Consider the following 14,778-nt stretch of genomic DNA (forward strand, 5'->3'; position numbering starts at 1 on the left):
CTGGACAAGGTATTAGTAAACAATCAGTTCCTATAATGAGCTCTCACACCTGGCCCCACAGGAAGAGGTTTTTCTGGCCCAGAACGTATTCTCCCTGAGACATTTGTACATGTCTAGTCCCAGTTTTTGTTTCTGAAGTATTGCATTATACAGCCTGTGATTAAACAGGTATTGATTTTTCCAGGTTTTACAAGTAAAACGTTAACTATGCAACCACAAAGGCAAGGACGGACCACGGGGAAAGAGGGGAAATGGAATGAAGGAGACAGCCAGAGTCAGGAAGGGGGACGGAGACAAATGAAACAAATAGCAGGTGTATTCACGGTGGTCATAGTTCTGAACTGGACATGTCATAATAATGATACCTTACATTTACAGTGCGCCTTTTATTCCTGTATAGTTTTATACATACAGCATCACTGAAATACAGTCAGCTCTTCATAGAATTGTAGAATCATAGAACTGGAAGGGACCTCGAGAGGTCATCTAGTCCAGTCCCCTGCACTCAAAGCAAGTGTTATCTAGACCATCCCTGACAGGTGTTTGTCCAACCTGCTCTTAAAAATCCCCAATGACGGAGATTCCACCACCTCCCTAGGCAATTTATTCCAGTGCTTAACCACTCTGACAGTTAGGAAGTTTTTCCTAATGTCCAACCTAAACCGCCATTGCTGCAATTTAAGCCCATTGCTTCTTGTCCTATCCTCAGAGGTTAAGAAGAACAATTTTTCTCCCTCCTCCTTGTAACAACCTTTTATGTACTTGAAAACTGTTATCATGTCCCCTTTCAGTCTTCTCTTCTCCAGACTAAACAAACCCAATTTTTTCAATCTTCCCTCACAGGTCATGTTTTCTAGATCTTTAATCATTTTTGTTGCTCTTTTCTGGAATTTCTCCAATTTGTCCACATTTTTCCTGAAATGTGGCACCCAGAACTGGACACAATACTCCACTTGAGGCCTAATCAGTGCGGAGTAGAGTGGAAGAATTACTTCTCATGTCTTGCTTACAATACTCCTGCTAATACATCCCAGAATGTTGTTTGCTTTTTTTGCAACAGCGTTACACTGTTGACTCATATTTAGTTTGTGATCCACTATGACCCCCAGATCCCTTTCCACAGTACTCCTTCCTAGGCAGTCATTTCCCATTTTGTATGTCTGCAACTGATTGTTCCTTCCTAAGTGGAGTACTTTGCCTTTGTCCTTATGGAATTTCATCCTATTTACTTCAGACCATTTCTCCAGTTTGTCCAGATCATTTTGAATTTTAATCCTGTCCTCCAAAGCACTTGCAACCCCTCCCAGCTTGGTATCATCCGCAAACTTTATAAGTGTACTCTCTATGCCATTATCTAAATCATTGATGAAGATATTGAACAGAACTGTACCCAGAACAGATCCTTGCGGGACCCCACTCGTTATGCCCTTCCAGCATGACTGTGAACCACTGATAACTACTCTCTGGGAATGATTTTCCAACCAGTTATGCACCCACCTTATAGTAGCTCCATCTAGGTTGTATTTCCCTAGTTTTTTTTTATGAGAAGGTCATGTGAAACAGTATCAGAGGGGTAGCCGTGTTAGTCTGAATCTGTAAAAAGCAACAGAGGGTCCTGTGGCACCTGTAAGACTAACAGAAGTATTGGAGCATAAGCTTTCGTGGGTGAATGCCCACTTGCGTCTGATGAAGTGGGCATTTACCCACGAAAGCTTATGCTCCAATACTTCTGTTAGTCTTAAAGGTGCCACAGGACCCTCTGTTGCTTTTTTCATGTGAAACAGTATCAAAAGCCTTACTAAAGTCAAGATATACCACATCTACCGCTGCCCCACTACCCACAAGGCTTGTTACCCTGTCAAAGAAAGCTTATCAGGTTGGTTTGACACAATTTGTTCTTGACAAATCCATGCTGACTGTTATTTATCACCTTATTATCTTCTAGGTGTTTTCAAATTGATTGCTTAATTATTTGCTCCATTATCTTTCCGGGTACAGAAGTTAAGCTGACTGGTCTGTAATTCCCTGGGTTGTCCTTATTTCCCTTTTTATAGATGGGCACTATATTTGCCCTTTTCCAGTCTTCTGGAATGTCTCCCGTCTTCCATGACTTTTCAAAGATAATTGCTAATGGCTCAGATATCTCCTCAGTCAGCTCCTTGATTATTCTAGGATGCATTTCATCAGGCCCTGGTGATTTGAAGACATCTAACTTGTCTAAATTTCCCTATTTTAGACTCTGATCCTACCTCATTTTCACGGGTATTCACTGTTTTAGACATCCAATCGCCACTAACCTTCTTGGTGAAAACCAAAACAAACAAGTCATTAAGCACCTCTGGGTGAAGGGTGATAGCCCTGTGTCCAGCCAGAGACCAACACTAATGTGAAAGAACATTTTGGTTAAGGACACCGGAGTAAAATGCTGCTCATATAGTTAGTGCCATGTGATTAAAGTCTATGGAGAATGGAGAGCGGATGGACCTTGGATTTTAAGATCTTGACCAAAATACACCCTTCACCCTATTACGTGTAGACAGTAAAGAAAGAACACATGGAAAGAACATGATTAGTCTGACTCAGATGGAAGAAAGGCTGAGATGACCGGATTTGGATGTGTGGGTCTAGCAAGACTAGGAGTAAAATTTTCAAAAAGCATTGAAATGACTCAGGGGCCCTAAATGACTTAGGCCCCTAGGAGTCTAAATCCCATTGCCTTTGTGATACATAGGCTCCTAAGTGCCTAAGTCACCTAGGTACTTTTGAAAAATTTACTCTCTCTTTGCTTCAGGCTTATCTCTAAACTTCCCCTAATTATGTCTGAAGAAATACAGTACAATGCACAGGGCTTCAGTCTAAGCTGGTGATTTAATGATACCAACAAGACTTTAAATGTCAGAAAACTATACACTGAGACCTCCATAGATTTGTTTTATGGGGAGACAGGAGGTGGCCCCTGAGTAGGAGCTATAACCTTTAAACACACACTTTAAACTCTGCCTACTGCCCCAACGCTGCTCCAAGGGAAGTAGGAGCAGGGGCAGGGGCAGGACTGGGTGACTGCTTCAGCAGCATCGAGTTGGTTGATTTAGTTGGTGTTGGTCCTGCTCTGAGCAGTGGGTTGGACTAGATGCCCTCCTGAGGTCCCTTCCAACCCTGATATTCTATGATCTGCAACAACAGGCTAAGGAGAGAGGCGGGCTCTGCCGAGCCCCAGATTCCCATCGGTTTCGCTATGGGCAGAGGAGCCAGCCACATCTCACAACAACCCTCCCCCCCCCCCCCCCTTCTGCCCAGGCGGCCGCACTGGGCAGAAGGGATCGGGCAGCAGCACCAGCCACACGCCTCAGCTCCCAGCTAGGGCAGAGGGAAAACCACTAGCAGCAGCGTGGCACATGCGCTGGCGGTGCACCATGGGAGCTGTAGTTTATCATCCCTTGCTCACCCCCGCTTCCCGGTACGGCGCAGCCGGGGCGGCCAAGGGGAACTACAGCTCCCAGGGTGCAGAGCGACCCGCTTTTCTCCTCCCTCCCCGCCCCGTATGAATGACTAATACAACATGTTGTCCGGCGGCTAACGTGCCCCTCGGAGCAGGAGAGCGCCGCTCGCCTTTGCTTCTCCTTCTCCTCGCGGCGGTGTCTGAGCAGCCGCGATCCTGCCTCCCGGGGCACTCACACGCGAGCGGCGCCCGCAAAGTAAGTCAGTGGGGGCGGGGGCTTAATTCTGCATCCCGGCTCGTCCGGGCTAAATGCACCGAGGCGGGGGCTGCCCTGGCTGTTCCTCGGCGGCGGCAGCAGCAGCATGTTGTTGCCATGTTGCAGCTGTGCGGCGGGCTCAGGCACAGTTTGGGGAGTCCGAGGTCCATGCGGCAGCTACACTGTGCCTGCCTGCGACAATGTGTCCAAGAATCCGGAGGGGGGTGGGGGATGTCACATTGTTCCTCCTGCTTCGCGTATTCCAGGCTCTTTGCAGAGATTTTACCAGGAGGGAAGTTTAATATTAAGATCCAGGATATCCGCCTTTGCCTCCCCCTCCCCCCCCCCCCGTCTCCACGAAACATGTTTCACTCGAAAATATCGGCTCTCTTAGTGATTCTCCACCCTGAAGTGGGGTTCTTCTTTGGGCGAAGGGAGTGCGTGTGAAGGAAGAGTTCAGAAAATGTCATAGTTGCCGAGCTTTTGTTTGATCAGGAAGTTGGTAGCATATGGTGTGGGGAACTGAGAAAATTCATACCCTGGAACTTTTGTAATCTTTCCAGGGGCCTTGTGACACGACAGAAACTGACCACACCATGCTATTTAACGTATGTGTCACAAAGTACTTGAGTGAGGTAAAAGCTTCTTCTAATCACTTCCTGCTCTGCCCTCCTTCAACTGCTTCATTCCTTTCCCAGGTGCTAGGGGTGGCTCACTTTGCTCATGGCAGTCAGGTAATTAGGAACAGGGCACTTTTAAACCTATAATTACTAGAAAGTTTTATGCAAGGTACTACTTACATGCATGAACAGTTCTTTCCATGGGAGAAGTCCCTTCACAAGCAGAATTGTTTGGCGTTATTTTCTTAGTCAGCAAAGTTCTGAAGCTTTGTGGAGAGTTATCTTTTTAACAAACTTCAAAAGAAAATCAGAAGCAGTCATGAAGGGGCAAAAGTGCATCAACTTAAACCAAAGGTTGCAAATTGTTATATCTATTGCTGAATAACTTTAAACAACTTTCAGGGTTCCCCCTCCGCACCTCATTATGTAGTGGAGAAAATAATTGAAAATCAATATTAGGTTTAAATAAGCTGTAAGCCTTAAGTTCTGTGTGAGGATGTAGAATATGATAAAGATACAATTATTGGTGAGTGTGAATAACCAGATAGAGTGGCTGTCAGATTTGCTGTCAGCAAAGCAATGTAAGTGAAGTAGCATGTTCTTGTGGACTGAACACATGGCTGGGAGGTAGGAACTCTAACCCAGGATATGCCACTACCTTGCTAGATGGCCGTATGCAAGTTGCTTTAAACTATCTGTGCTTCAGTTCCCACTTTTGTAAAACGGAGATAATGATATTCAGCTCAGAGCAGGACTTTAAACATTAAAGGAGATGTGTAAAGGAGAGAGAAAAAGCCATTTTTCCCACCACCTGTCCCCTGAGCTGCATTCAGGGCCAAAGCAGCATGAAGCATTTAAAAAGGCTTTCTTTGTACATCATAGCTTCGTAGTTTCCAAGGCCAGATGGGACCACTGTTGTCCTCTAGTCTGATTGCCTATACAACACAGGTCAATGGCCATAGAACTTCCTCAGCATAATTCATAGAGCAAGAGTGGGCATAAACCCAATTTAGAGTAAAAAATCCATCTTTAAGACAGTGGTCCTGCAAATGGTTGCACAAATCCTTGTACAAATTCTCGTTGGCTTCAATAGGTCTGCATCCTGGTGCATGAGTCTGTATTAACAGGCAGTATGGCAGGATCAGGATCGTGGTGGTTGTGTGGTGATTTGAAAACAGAAGGTGCTAAGAGCTTTGGACACTTCTGTGATTTTTGTTTGTTTTTGTTTTACTTCAGTCTTAAAAAAACAACCACCACTTTCCCTCCCCTCACATTTTTGTCTTCATACTCCTGTTTTCTTGTCAGATGTTAGTATTGTGACATAACTTACAGTAAACTCCTGTAAAATAAAGCGCTTGAATTAAGCTCTAAAAGTAGTCGTGGTTCACACAGATCTTGGTAGCAAATTTTTGGCCCCAAACCAGCCAGCATTTCAGCACATGCTGAACTTTACACTTGGGACTACTCCTGTGTGTTGCTGTTTGCAGGATTGGGGTATTTATTTTTAACCAGGTTCCAGGGAAAGTGTTTGACTTTTGGATGTTTTTGTTTATTGTTTTTATAAGGGTTTACCTGTTTGAGAGACTTTCATTTTGTATTTACTGAAGTAGAAAACAACTTGACAACTGCTAACTGTTGCTTCTGGAGGAAAAATGCCCAAGAGATTAAACTTTGCAAAGTGACACTGTACCTGTGCATGCATGGCACTGTCAGTAGTTTTCCCCAAGAATTATCAAATTTAACTATATGCCTGGAGAATGTTCATTTTGCATTGGTCTTTTGAGTAAATAAGATGGATTCTGTTCCTTTTAATGAACCTAAAAAACCAAAACAAACACACAAAATAAAGGAAATTTTCTTCTAGGACTTTCAGTCCCGCATTTTCAACAAACATTAAACTTACAGGGAAAAATACATTTACATAATATTATCTCTAGATATTTAAATTGCTTGATTATAGTGGGTTGATTGGGTTTCTTGGTCAAAAAATGGTTACAGAATTCATTGTCTTATCCTTTTTCTGTTTGTGGATTAAGCAGACTCTCGTGTTTCAGCAATTTGATTTTTCTAGGTTTTGAGTTGTGATTGGGGGAGGGGAAGAGCTACCTGTATCGGGTGACTAGACAGCAAGTGTGAAAAATTGGGACAGGGGGTGGGGGGTAATAGAGCCTATATAAGAAAAAGACCCCAAAATCGGGACTGTCCCTATAAAATCGGGACATCTGGTCACCCTATACCTGTAACATCAGCATCTGTAACCCTAGCATCCCAGTGTTCTAACTGTATACTCATGTCTTGTTTAATTCAATGATGACAGTGTTAAATAGATTTTTTTTTTTGGGGTGTATTCTTACTGCTACATGCTGAAAAATTATAAGTCAGGCACAGATCTAAGGCCTTTCTTGTTTTTTGGGAAAGGGAGGTGAGTGTGGAGGGGAACCACCTGGAATAGGAATAAAATGTAAAATGTCTTTGGGTGTGGGGGGGGGTGGGTTGGTTACAATTTTTGTTCTTAAATACTGAGATGTAGTCTGCCTTATGCATCAAATGTCAGTGTTCTTTCTTGAGCAATAATATTGAAGCAGGTGGGCAGACTTGTAGGAAAGAGATCTTTATTGAGTATGTTGAGTGGACAGATCCAAAATTTCAGGGGGTGTCGACATCCAGTGTTCTGGTCTGGATCTATCTCTAACGGTAAGATAAACGGAAGCTGGGGGGAGAGGTAGATACGCTGGAGCAGGGGTGAGCAAACTTTTTGGCCCGAGGGCCACATCTGGGTATGGAAATTGTATGGCAGGCCATGAACATGAATGCTTACAAAACTGGGGGTTGGGCTGCGGGAGGGCTCCAGCTGGGAGTGTGGGCTCTGGGGTGGTGCTAGGGATGAGGGATTGGGGGTGCAGGAGGGTGCTCTGGGCTGGGACTGAGGGGTTCGGAGGACAGAAGGGGGATCAGGGCAGGGGTTTGGGGCACGGGAGGGAGTCAGGATGACAGGATCCGGGTGGCGCTTACCTCAAGCAGCTCCCAGAAACAGTGGCATGTCCCCCTTCTGGCTCCTACGTGGAGGCGTGGCCAGGCGGCTGTGCGCGCTGCCCTGTCCACAGGTGCCGCCCCTGCAGCTCCCATTGGCTGCAGTTCCTGGCCAATGGGAGCTGCGGGGGCAGCGCTTGGGGTGGGGGCAGCGTGCGGAGCCCCCTGGCTGCCCCTACACATAAGAGCTGAAGGGAGGATGTGCCACTGCTTCCGGGAGCCATGCGGAGTGGAGCAAGCAGGGCAAGCCCCAGACCCCACTTCCTCAAGGGTCAGATTAAAACTTCTGGAGGGCCGGATGTGGCCCCCGGGCTGTAGTTTGCCCACCTCTGCGCTGGAGGGTAGGGATAGGGTCCAGAGAGACCTAGACAAATTGGAGGATTGGACTAAAAGAAATCTAATGAGGTTCAACAAGGACAAGTGCAGAGTCCTGCCCTTAGGATGGAAGAATCCCATGCAGTGCTACAGGCTGGTGACCGACTGGCTAAGAGGCAGTTCTGCAGAAAAGGATCTGGGGATTACAGTGGATGAGAAGCTGGATATGAGTCTACAGTGTGCCCTTGTTGCCAAGAAGGCTAACGACATATTGGGCTGCATTAGTAGGAGCAATGCCAACAGATTGAGGGGAAGTGATTATTCTTCTCTATTTGGCACTGGTGAGGCCACATCTGGGGTATTGCGTTCAGTTTTGGTGCCCTCACTCCCCAAAGGATATGGACAGGTTGGAGAGAGTCCGGCGGAGGGCAACGAAAATGATTAGGGGGCTGGGGCACATAGCTTACGAGGAGAGGCTGAGGGAACTGGGCTTGTTTAGTCTGTAGAAGAGAAGAGTGTGGGGGGATTTGATAGCAGCCTTCAACTACCTGAAGCGGGGTTCCAAAGAGGATGGAGTGAGGCTGTTCTCAATGGTGGCAGATGATAGAACAAGGAGCAATGTTCTCAAGTTGCAGTGTGGGAGGTCTAGGTTGGATATTAGGAAAAATTTCACTAGGAGGTGGTGAAGCACTAGAATGGGTTACCTAGGGAGGTGGTGGAGTCTCCTTCCTTGGAGGTTTTTAAGGCCTGGCTTGACCAATCCCTGGCTGGGATGATTTAGTTGGGGTTGGCCCTGCTTTGAGCAGGGGGTTGGACTAGATGACCTCCTGAGGTCCCTTCCAACCCTGATCTTCTATGATTTTATGAATATAAAATACTACACACATACTTCATGGCAGAATTATTTCCAAGGAAAGCTGAAAGCACAAAGAAATCATAGCTCTGCTGGGGCCACAGAATTTGAGAACTAGCAGCCTGGAGAGTGGAATCAGCATGCATTCCTGCATCCTTAGTTTAGTGTGGTACCAGGTTCCTCCTAGACCCTGACCCTCTTTCTCCAGTTCCACTCATCAACTACATATTTAACATTTTATAACAAACACAAATAATTAATTTCTAGTCCCACAAAACATCCGTAGGCCAGAGGTTACTAACACTTAGCAGCTAGAGCTCTGAGGAGGCTATAGGTTCTTATACCATGCTTATCACCTTAATAACTGAGCTCTTTCCAGTAGTGCATTAAGCTACATGACTAATATCTATCACATGTGGCTTGTTCTGTCATCCTCTCTCCAGGAGAGAGAAGTGTGTGTGTGCAATGTAGTGTTTGTAACTACAGGGTCTAGTGGTAGAGGTGCAATTTCCCATCACTATTCGTTGGATGCATCTCTCCAGGAAGGACTCAAACCATCTTAGCACAATACCCTGGACCCCTGCTACCTCTCTCAAGTGATACAGCAGATATCGAATGCTGAAGAGTGGTCGAGGAGGATGAGAATAAATGCCTATTCTCTATCCATTGACAGCAGGAGATCATCCATCAGTGCCACTAAAGCATTTTCAGTCCCATGTCATGGCCTGAATCCAGATTGTGACAAGTCTAGAATATTAGCTCCAGTTAAGACGGGTTCTTCTCAATAAAGTCATATCTTTACCATGGTCTTTAGGCAGGCACTTAGTCCCTGAGATAATGTGATTCCTCAACAGATGACCAGACTTGGACTGTACTACTTCTGCCTCTTTATCACCTCTTTCCAAATCTAGCAACCTGTCTCTTCCTTAAATCTCTTCTAATCTTGCAGGGTTGATTTGAGGATTATTCTCGGTCCCTATTTTCTCTAGCACCCTGGTTTTTGCTCATCATAATTCAGGTGTATGTGGTGACCCTAATGAATGTAAGTGGCAATAATTTAAAACACTGAAAGGCCCAGGTAGCCTGCTGCCTCATTATCTGTCTGATGATAATAAATGGTGAGCTGCAGTTTTACAGAACCTTAGAACTTGGAGATGGGAAAGTCTTGCTGGGTTTTCTTGTTGCCAATCCCTATGGAGCAGCACAGGGTTTTTTTCTTGACATGTAATCTGCGGTGCTTTGTCCTGCCCTGTGTTAAACACCTCTGGATTGTATTTTCTCACTTCTGAAGTGTGCAAGTGAACGTTGGATCTCGCTTCCAGGTGTCTGAATGTGGGTAGTGAATAGCAGCAAAGTCAGCTATGCAGGAGCCTAGGGCTTGTCTAGGCTTAAAGCACTGCAGTGGTGCAGCTGCTGCGCTTAGTGAAGATGCTACCTACGCCAATAGGTGAGCTTCTCCCGTCAGCGTAGATCTACTCCACCTCCCTGAGAGGGCGTAGCTATGTTGACAGGAGAAGTCCTCCCATTAACATTACACTGTTTTCACGGGGGATTAGGTCAGTATAACTACGTCACTCAGGGGTGTGCATTTTCCAGTCAGTTTAAACTCAGCTGCTGAAATATGTTGATACAAGTAATCCCTGACACACAAGAAGGCAGAACCGTGATCTGCAACCGACTGTGGTCAGAGCTAGTTGCTCCTGGTAAGTCTCAGAGGTGTGGGTGGTTCTGGGGAAATGTGTACGACATAGAGTAGGTCACCTTGGTGATGGTTTTGAAACAAGTTCCAATTCCTAAATTTGTGTCTGTTGCATCATTGGGCACCAGATTTCAGCTGATGTGTCATGTTGGATATTTGGAGTATGTAAATGGGAAAGAGATACTACTTGGAAATGAAGATGAGTTGTCTGTAAATATTGTAAGATTTTATTTATAAGCATTTAAATTGTATCAGCCTTAAATCCTTCGTACCGTTATGTTGTTTTGTGATAAAAGTAAAAAGAGACATAGGAACATACCAGTTGGTTGGCTAAACTTTCATACTGGGTAAAATATTAGGTTGGGGAAGGGAATCATAGGTACACAAAAGGGAGCAACAGATGATTGATAAGTATAATTGGTCATGAGGAACCCTGTGTTTTGGAGCTGAAGATACAGGTTTGCGCCTACCACTTATGCAAAAAGAGTTATTTGGTTAGTGAGTAGTAGTAGGATCTTATCCTCTGTGGACCACTTGTTAGAGTGGGATGGGACATACTTATCCAGCATATTACATAAGCAACATGGATTCACAATAAGCTGGCTGTACCTGACAAACTCAGTAAGCTATCTCTGACAAAATTACAGTTTTAGTATACAAAAGGAATGCAGTAGATTTTAATGTATGTAGACTTGAGTGAGATTTTAATTACACTTTTTCACTGAAAACAAACAAACAAATTGTGTTCTGTCCAAGAATATTGGAGTGTCATGGGGTGAGATGGCTCAGGGTTTGCTAATGGAGTACACAGCCTTTTACATGTGGTTGCTGGTTTGGATCCAACCCTGGTCACTAATGAGCATTGTTACATTTCATGGTTGTTCTATGATCTAAGTGAAGTACTTTAGTGGTCTCAGTCTAGTGTCTATAGGATGAATGTTCGTATTGCAGTTTGCACTAATTGGCAGTCTTGGCAGAGAGGCCAAGGACTGAATGTGCATCAAGGCTGATCGTCTTTCCTCTGAAGCACCTGACACTGACCAGTGTCCGAAGACAGGATACTGGGCTAGATGGACCATTGGTCTGACCCAGCATGATCTTTCTTGCATTCCCTCCTCCCTAGCACTGATCCCAAAAGAGCAGGGCTGAGGGATATTGGCACGTCAGCATGAGGAAATATGCATGGCTAACAAGGACGTGTGCTATCCCTGTTTGTGGGTAAAGAGGACTTCAGACTGAAGGGTTGTTGGCACAAAATTCTCTCAGCAGAAATAAAAGGTATTGGAAGTTTCAATAGGAGTTGGCACCTAGACGCTTTTGAAAATCCCATCAGGTGCCTAAATATATTTAAAAATCTGGCCCTTGGGCTCGCAGTGCTTCAGTTTTCCATCTGTAAAATGCAGCTAATCTTGCTTCCCTACCTCAGGGTTTATGAAGATAAATGCATTAAAGAGTGTGAGATGCTCAGATACTATGGTAATGGTGGACCATATGAATACCTTAGATAGACATTGCAGACAATTAGACATGTTTATAAAAAGTTGTTGAAAGTTTGTTTCAATGAAAAATTACTACAAGTTGTAGCAAGTTACTTCCCACTGTTTCTGACCAGTTATACCAATAATGTTTATGCATAGACTGTAATAAACACAGAGCAGTTCTAGAAACAGAGAAAAATCTACTGTATTTCCCTAATGGAGATAATGATGATAAAGTGTTGGGGGAAACAAAGCTATTTTTCAAGTTTCTGCAGAGATAATAATGAAGAATAAATATTGGCTTAAAAAAACCTGTTTTCAAAAAAGTAGTTGACCACATCACATCATTAATAGAAAGAGAGAGAATTTTTAAAAAAACATTTTGTTTGACTCCAATTCATTGTCTGAATGGAACAAGTTCTTTAATATTCAGGTGTGTTCAGAAAAAGACGTAGGGCCAAATTCAATCCTAGTGTAAGGGGGGGGGGGGGAGGGAGCAATTTCTACTGATCTGCTTAAAAGTCCTTTCTTCTTATGCTATGCTTGAAATATGTTCCTAAAAAGTGATAGTAACAACAGAGGAGGTGAGCAATGACTCTTTAATAGTAACTTGTTTTTATTGTCTTTCAATTAAAGTCCTATCTGAACCCTGCATTCATATGTCTGATGACTGTGTGTTTATCCTCTGTTTGCAGTGGGGAGAATAACACATCAGAGACAGTTTCAGATACCTAATTATACAACAAGAACTGAAACCGTGTAGTGAACTAAGACACCACATGCTAGGAAAAAAACCTAATCTGCAACCAATAGTTTACTTATAGATTCCATCCAAGTTGACAGCGAGCATTTTGACACTCCTACTCTCGCTGATTCCTTTTCCCCATCATCAGTGTACCTGCAGTGTTACGCATCATACACTGGCTAAACATGCTGGATGCCATCCTGAATTGACCTTGGAATACCCACCATTGACGAGGCTGCCTGGAGAATACAAGGCCTGGTGTGATACAGTGCCAGCCTTTACTTTGGGGAAATCTGCTTTTTCACTATATCCTTTATTTTTTCATTTCATTTTATGCATGATAGGAGTTACTGGAAAAGTATGCCCCTTCCTTCAAAGATCTTCAAGGAAATCTGAGTAGCCAACCTTTCCCTCCCTCTTCCCCTCCCCCCCCAATCTTTTAGGGGAAGATATTGCAGTCTGTTCTCCCCAATCCAGGAAATGTAAGTGAAGATGGCTGCCTGCCCAGCTGTCTTGCAGCAGGAGGGTGATAATAGTAATACCACCACCTAGATCTTATGCAATGCTTTTCATGAGGGAACTTTAATCAGTTTCCCCATTTTACAGATTCCCCATTTTACAGATTGGGCAACTGAGGCACAAGGAGGTGAAGTGACTTGCCCGAGGTCACCCAGCAGGCCAGTGGCAGAGCCAGGAAAAGAACCCAGGTCTCCTGAGTCCTAATCCTATGCTCTCTCCACTAGGAAACACTGCTGTGGTTCAAGAAATGTCCCTGTCTCACTGCTGCTATGGGCTGCACTGACTCTGGGGTCTTTGACCTGTGGAAGGCTTTGCATACATTTGAAATACCAATCTTCTTTTGTTGCAGTGCTGAGACCCATGAATAGAAGTTAGGGAATCTCAAGAAATTACCCAGTATTATGTGGTTATATATGTTACTGTATTACATACAAAAATAAACTACAATATAAGAATGTTAAAGTTGAAAAGTCAAGCACTGGAAAGTTAGGAAAAATCTGAATTAAGGTTGCCCATGTAACCTTAATTCAGCCTCCTTGTGCACATACATTCTGATACAGGCTTTAATTACATGATCACATACTATTATTATTTTTCTAGAGGCCCATGCCCTATTCAGTGCACAGGATAGATGATGCTCGCTGAACAAGCAGCTATTCAATCTTTTGTTTTTTCCTCATTGCTCAAATTGTGGCCCCAGTCTTATTTACCACACACTACTCAAACCCTGCTCTGACGAGAGAATTACTCATTTCCTCATGTGCTTTTGTATGGCATTCATCCCTGTAGCATCTAAGTGCTTCACAAACATTAATGGATTTCTCTTCACGACACCTGGGGAGCTACAGCGGTATTATTCCCATTTTACACACGGGGAACTGAGGCACACAGGCATTAATGTCAGAAGTGTCCACTAATTTTGGGTACCCAATTTGAGATGCCATGGGCCTGAGTTTTCAAAGAACATAACATTTTATAGCACTTTATTTGTTCTGTGCGCAGCTCCCATTGACTTCAGTTGCAGATATGAGCACTCAGCACTTCTGTAAATCAGACCCCAGTGGTATCAAGATGAAAATCCAGAAAATGAACACACAATTAGTGACCACCTGGGAAAAGTTTGGTTAAATGGCTTGCCCAGCATCACACTGGAAACTCTGTGGCAAAGGCAGGGATAGAATCCATTTCTCCAGGGCAGTATATAACTGACTTTACCATGAGACCATCCTTTCAGTTCCTGCAGTCTCCGGGCTTATTTACTGCACACCTTCTGATTTTTTCAACAAGTGAGGCAGGAGTCCTACAGACAACAGCCTTCTTCACTACACAACCCCAACTCATCCTCAGAGCATGCTCCATTCTGGGTACTGCAACTGTACAAGGCAATTGCCATAGGGTGAGCTGATGTGGCAAGGGTGTCAGAGCTCAGATGCATCCTGTGTCAGGTCAGCCCACCTTAAGTCCTGTGATCACACAGTAGAAGACTCTGTCTTAGGGCTTGGCTACACTTGTGGGTTAGAGTGCTTTAAAGCAGCCCCGGGCGCCCTAGCTCACTACCTGTCCACACTGGCAAGGCACGTAGAGCACTCTGACTCTATGGCTAGAGCACTCCTGGTACTCCACCTTGGCGAGAAGCTTAACACTTGATGTGCATTGGCTGAAACGCCCGGGCGTCAGTGTGAATGAGGTGTTGCATTATTGCGCTCTGATCAGCCTCCGGAAACGTCCCATAATCCCCTTAAGTCAAGTGGCCACTCTTGTCATTGTTTTGTAATCACTGCAGGAATGTGGATATGCCCTTTGAAAGTTCCGTTTCTGACAGCC

The 14,778-nt window shown here is 44.5% G+C and overlaps 1 protein-coding gene across 2 annotated transcripts in view; it reads left to right on the top strand.

Annotated features, from left to right (window-relative positions):
* The first annotated feature begins 3,545 nt into the window (after nt 1-3,545).
* TRABD (TraB domain containing) overlaps nt 3,546-14,778 on the top strand; it is a 54,763-nt gene continuing 43,530 nt past the window's right edge. The window contains exon 1 of one of the 2 annotated variants that reach the window (XM_065423260.1): nt 3,546-3,695. In XM_065423260.1, the coding sequence (XP_065279332.1) occupies nt 3,546-3,695 (150 nt within the window). The remainder of the gene's footprint in view (nt 3,696-14,778) is intronic. The other variant, XM_065423261.1, reaches the window with a different exon arrangement.

Source organism: Emys orbicularis, chromosome 1 (assembly GCF_028017835.1).
Source record: "Emys orbicularis isolate rEmyOrb1 chromosome 1, rEmyOrb1.hap1, whole genome shotgun sequence".
Taxonomy (NCBI): Eukaryota; Metazoa; Chordata; order Testudines; family Emydidae; genus Emys; species Emys orbicularis.